At 41.9% G+C, this 5998-nt stretch overlaps 1 protein-coding gene across 1 annotated transcript; it reads left to right on the top strand.

Moving 5' to 3' along the window:
• Window positions 1-4661: 4661 nt before the first annotated feature.
• LOC119309936 (profilin-2) lies at window positions 4662-5689 on the top strand. The gene is made up of 3 exons (XM_037585829.1): window positions 4662-4873; window positions 4983-5120; window positions 5235-5689. The coding sequence occupies exons 1-3, from the start codon at window positions 4751-4753 to the stop codon at window positions 5367-5369; spliced, it is 396 nt and encodes a 131-aa protein (XP_037441726.1). The 5' UTR covers window positions 4662-4750; the 3' UTR covers window positions 5370-5689.
• The last annotated feature ends 309 nt before the right edge of the window (window positions 5690-5998 follow it).

Raw genomic sequence — 5998 nt, 5'->3', positions numbered from 1 at the left:
CATATTGACTAAGTTGACTAAGCCCTCCGTCGAACAAGTCAGCCTCCCACTATGGTGGGTCCCAGCTAGCAGGGGGAGTATTTATTTTTTTTGTGCGTAACAAGGAGGCACTTCCTTGCGTGCGAAGATATAGCTGGTGGGTCCGAGCTGTCAGCAGGTGAACATTTTTTTCGCGAAATACAGAGGCCCTTCCGGTGGGTCCCAGCTGTCAGGTGGAGGAATCATTATTTTGCGCGTAATAAAGAGGCACTTCTTTGCGTGCGGCCGTGGACCCAGCTGTCAGCCTCTCCACGTACAGTCCTCTTCAGATGGATGTCGTTCGTTGACCACACCGCCAAGAGCACCAGGGCGGTGGACGACGGCGAGGTCGTAGACTGGAACGACCCGGAGGAGCCCCACCGTTTTTGCGTAATAAGGAGGCACTTGCTTGTGTGGGTCCCTACTGTCATCCTCTCGACTTACATCCCTCTTCCGATGGCTGCTGTTTGATGACCATGTTGACCATGCCGCGTCGAGAGCACAAACGCGGTGAACGAGGACGAGGCCCTGGAAGGGAACGACCCGGAGCCAGCGAAGCCACAACAGGGAATGCCCACGCTGAGGGGAGTACGAGGGCTGACTGGTCGGCTACGGGGTGAGGCTGACGTCGCCGGAAAATAACTTGATGTGCGGGTGGGTAGAGGGATGGCCTGGCGACAGCACAGCCGGCCACGGGAGGAGGGACCAAGCAGTCCCGCCGACGCTGGTTTGGGCGGCTGGAGCAGGAAAATCAGAGATTGAAGAAGTACGGCGACCGTTGGATGGACATCTAACAGTCACTGCTCTGTGTTGACTAAGTTGACAAAGCCTCACTGCTCCATGACGAGAGTCTAGGTCAGATCCGAGTGGTTATACCTGGTAATGATGATGTTCTTTTTATGTCGTTACCTTGTTGAAGGCATTGTTTGGACTGATATTTTGGGATGAAACACATAGATTCTGGCTTTGTAGTTGGATTCGGTAATGGCGACGCATGACTGTCGCTCCCTTCCTGGATGCGTTATTTATAAAAAAACCACTGTCCATCTGATGTCATGGGATGGTTGATATGATATGGTCAATTTTGTAGTTTGTTGATTGCAAATCTGATTTTTTTCCTTTTTCCTCGCCTACACATAGTTTTGATCTTATATGACCTTACTAGTTGCTGGGTGTTTTTACGTGTGTGTGAGTTGGTGTTGGATATGTGCATCCTAGCTATGCAGATATCGGGTATGTGCTCATTGTGTTATGTGTCTTCTTGATGCACCATTTTAAGCCAATAAAATTCATCATTTGTCTTTTTAGCACAAATCCTCCTTTTGTCAAAAAATCCCGTAAGGTTTTTCTATAAACACATGTAACTTTATTAATAGTCATAACAATTACAGGTACACTAATATGGACCTATGACTAAAAATTACAATGAAATCTCTTATAAACACCTCCTTCACGGTATCAATCTTTGCTCGAAGAAATACCTCAAAGATTTCAGTAAAAAGTCTGCAATTAGACTGGAACAACCATGTTGTCCCATAAGGTATGTCGCTATAAAGACATGTTGGGCCTGTCTAGAGTCCAACAAGAAGCATCTTGAAAGCAAGATTCACAACGAGCTTGTATTTCCCAGCCCACACGATGGAAAGCAAGGTAATGCAAACCCTCGCTCGCACCAGTGCGACTTTGGGCCGACCCATGTGGGGGAGGGGTGCCCTATTTTTCCCTTTTTTCGTTTTTGTTTTTTCGTTTATTAGAAATGTTTCAGGATTTCAAATAAAATTGAATTCCAAATTCTTCATGAATTTTAAGAAATATTCCTGAATTAATAAATGTGAGTTAAAAAAAAAGTTCCTGAATTTGAAAATGTTCTTTAATTCACAAAGTGTTTGTGATTTTGAAAAATGTTTCTGAACTGAAAAAATGTCCTGAATTTGAAAAATGTTTGTGAAATTCAAAAAACATTCTTGGGTTTTAAAAACACGCAAATTAAAAACAATGTTTGTAAAATTTAAAAATTGTTCAGAATTTCGAATTTTGAATTGGACAATTTTTCTGAAACTCATGAACATTTAAAAAAATGATGAAATGTTTTGTATTTGATTGACAAATTTTGAATTTGGTTAACATTTATTGAATTTGTTGTATTTGAATTCTATGAAAATAATGTTCTCCAAATAAAAACGAAAAGTTAAAAGGAAAAGTAAAAAGGAAAAAGGAAAAAAGAAATAAAAAAAACCCAGTCTGAGAAAGTTTTCATCAAAATTTGGAGCCCAAAAGGGGCTAAACCCTTCTGTTCAAGTAGTAGCCAAGTAGCACCGAAGGAGTATCTCGAAGTTAAGCTATGGGTGGGTGGCGCATGCTCCCGAAGCCCACGACTTGCTATGCCTCGTCCCTAATCTTTCGAGCCATTGCGAGTAGTAGCCCGATCTTCTTTCCCATCTTTGTTTTTTTGAGTTGTGTCTTTGCCATCTCCTATAGGTGTGTTTCACTTTTTTTTGTCTTTTGTTGCACTTTATGTTTTCCCTTTCTTTATATTTCGAAATATTAAAAAATACAATATTTTAGTTTGCTAAATTTACTAAATGTCCCTTGTGTATTTTGAATGGTCCATTGTGTATAAAAACATTCACAATGTATTTACGAAAAGTGCATTGTATTTTAAAAAATGTTCATTGTGTTCCATATTTGTTTTTTTTTCTATCCATCATGTTTGCAAAAAATGTCATGTTGTATATTAAAAATATCCATCACGTATTTAAAAATAATTTGTGTATGTATTTTTCCTAATAGGTTCATTGCATATTTTTTTATCATGTATGTGAAGCAATCATCACAAATTTTCAAACTGTGATTGTGTATATTAAAATGTTCGTCTTCTATTCAGAAAATATTCGCCATGTGTTACTCAAAATTTGACATCATATTTACAAAAATGATTTTTCAGAAAAGCAAGGAAAATAAAAATATAAATTGAAAAATAGTGAAGAAAAAGTTCGTCATGTATTCAGTATAAAGTTCATAGTGTAATTCTTGAAAACTCCATCAGGTATTTCTAAAACTTTCGTGATGGATATTAAAATGTCCATTCTAAATTTAGGAAAAGTTCATCATGTACTAGAAAACATCAAACATTTGATTTTTTAATAGTTTAATTAAAAATTTATTTAAAAAAATATATCTTTGTGCATGAGAAGAAAAAAAGAAAATGGAAATGAAAATGGAAACTAAAACCTAAAGAAAGAAGCCCAGAAGAAAAGAAGAAGAAAAATAGTGAAAAGAAAACTAGAAGATGAGAAAAAAGAAAAAGAAAAAGGGAGCAAGGAAAAGAAAAAGGCCTATAAAGGAAAAACAGAGACGAAAAGGGTTAAAGAAAACTGAAGCAAACTGTATAGGAATCGAATGAGCCGTTGAAAAGTGATTAGCTGAAAACAGAGTCGACCCATCGCGGGATCGCTAGCTAGTGACTGATAGAATTTGTGCCCAAGCATCACATTATCACCCACTAGCTACTTGATCAGACCTCCTATTCCGCATGTCGTGAGCAGAAATATCCACCTGGGATTACTTGTGCCGGGCCCAAATGACTGGTTTGTTCGTTTTCTTATATTTTTTTATTTTTGTTAGTTTGTTTTAAAAATGGGATTTAAGAAAACCCACCTCATTTACGTATTTAATAAATATTAAATATTTATGTTTTTTTGCCAAATGTTCATGCTAAAAAATGTCTCGAGTCAATAGTCATGCTTAATTACTCCACAAGTTTGCTTCCTCCACAATTTGGAGCTCAGGAATTAACCCTTGTTTTGAATTGTGTTCACACGTAAATAGTAGGTGCTTCTAGCGTAGCGCTAGTTATTCCTTGTTAAGATGGGATGAGATTTGTGAGTTTGCGTTTGTATATAGCAATTGTGTGCGTGTGTGAATTGAAAACATGGCTTAAATCCACATTGTATTCTTATGGTTTTGTCTCGTAATTCTTTCTACATTTGTAAATTTGGATTATCCAAGCTAGTTATTCGTCCTTTTTTTTTAAGTTGTTATACGTCATAATTTATCAAAGTGTTTTTCTAACATATGTGCGTTAAGTGTTTGGACTCATGAAAGATCAGCAAAACAACGGCTGAGCTTAGACTTGACACTGTTGTTCACGTTTTGCTCAATTTATTTCAGCATTTTCCGAGACGTTCGTTCAGGAGACGTTCCATCGAATACGAGGCGTCTGTAATGACTTCGTCAATCTCAAGGTGTTATGCGGGCTCAGGATCTCAGAGGTGCTAATAGAGACAATGAGTGCGTGCGTGCATGCGTGCATTCATGGAGTGAGTGTATCTGAACATCCACGTTCGGAAAAACAAAAAGCGGCCGGCGTCAAATTTGCAACTAGGCTCAACCCTGGTTTACATCGTCCCGAAATGGAGAGGCGAGGTCCGAATATTCCAGCAAAACCGGTGCCCACGGATCGTCGGGCCCTGACGGATGAGCCAAGCCAGGGCAGGTCCGCAAGCGAAGCAACCCCTGGAAAGACGGCGAGGGGCAAGGGCGCCAAGGGGCCAACGGGTGGCTGGGACGACGCGGGGATCCGCTCTTCCGCCCCCCGCCCTCCTCTATTTATAGCGTCCACCGCCCAATCCACGCACCAGAGCCAACGAACTCCGATCGCCACTCCCCCAGAGAAACCCCCCTCCTCACCTTGAACGTCCAAGGAAGCACCACACAAGTCCGGCCAGCCAAGATGTCGTGGCAGACTTACGTCGACGAGCACCTGATGTGCGACATCGAGGGCCACCACCTCGCCTCCGCGGCCATCCTCGGCCACGACGGCACCGTCTGGGCCCAGAGCGCCGACTTCCCCCAGGTCACCGCCGGCATGCCGTCCGCCTTCAGATTTCCTGTATGATCTCTCGTAGATTCGTTTCTCCATGTCTCACGGTGCTGGTTGGTTTTGGTTTTTGTGTGGCTTCCAGTTCGCGCCCGCCGAGATCACTGCCATCATGAAGGACTTCGACGAGCCGGGGCACCTCGCCCCCACCGGCATGTTCGTTGCAGGTGCCAAGTACATGGTTATCCAGGGTGAACCTGGGGCCGTCATCCGTGGCAAGAAGGTATGCATGCATGCATCTCTCGAGTTTTCTACTAGAATTATATATGTTCTTGAAAAATTGATTGATCGATCCCTGTGCTTCGTCATCTTACTTTGCGGCTCATCCGGCCTGCAGGGAGCAGGAGGCATCACCATCAAGAAGACCGGGCAGGCGCTGGTGGTTGGCGCCTACGAGGAGCCCATGACCCCTGGGCAGTGCAACATGGTGGTGGAGAGGCTCGGCGACTACCTCGTTGAACAAGGCATGTAGGCCACCCCATCAATATAACGGCGTCCACGATGATGATCACATCACACAATTTTCAAGATTCTCTTTTAAATATCTACGGAAATATATGTGGGCCTTTTGTTTCCCTCTTCAAGCGGCTCTGGCATCCATCGCTCATGATGACCAGTTGCCCTAACAAGTTGCCTTTTCGGCTTTCCTTCTTCTTCAGTGGGTCCATTATTTTGGTTGTCGTATGAATTGTGTTGACAACAAATTTTGCGCTACATTTCTTTCGATTGTAAACTTATAGTACTTTTTATTTTATTTTGAAAAGGCCTCTTTGATTGCAATGCAATCGCATATATAGGTTGTGTGCAATCCCATCTATTGTCGCGGCGCCCCCCCCCCAAAAAAAAGAAGTCTTGTCCTCTTTTGCTGTGGCTGCGTTTACAATCATCAAGAAATTACATAGTTGCTTACAATTGGGTCTTTCGCAAAAATGAGACGGAACTTTGCACTTTAGCCTTAAAAACAACTTGCTACCACTAGATTTTTCACACACACATTTTGTACTCATGTTGCTGCACTACGTACTGCAATACTGCTGTATGTCGTGCCACATTAAAAAATACATATTACCAGTGGGGAAATCTACGAGAATAATTCAATTG

The sequence above is a fragment of the Triticum dicoccoides genome, chromosome 1B, assembly GCF_002162155.2.
Source record: "Triticum dicoccoides isolate Atlit2015 ecotype Zavitan chromosome 1B, WEW_v2.0, whole genome shotgun sequence".
Lineage (NCBI taxonomy): Eukaryota > Viridiplantae > Streptophyta > Magnoliopsida > Poales > Poaceae > Triticum > Triticum dicoccoides.
The sequence above is the reverse complement of the archived record's forward strand: the minus strand, read 5'-3'. Positions and strand labels throughout refer to the sequence as shown.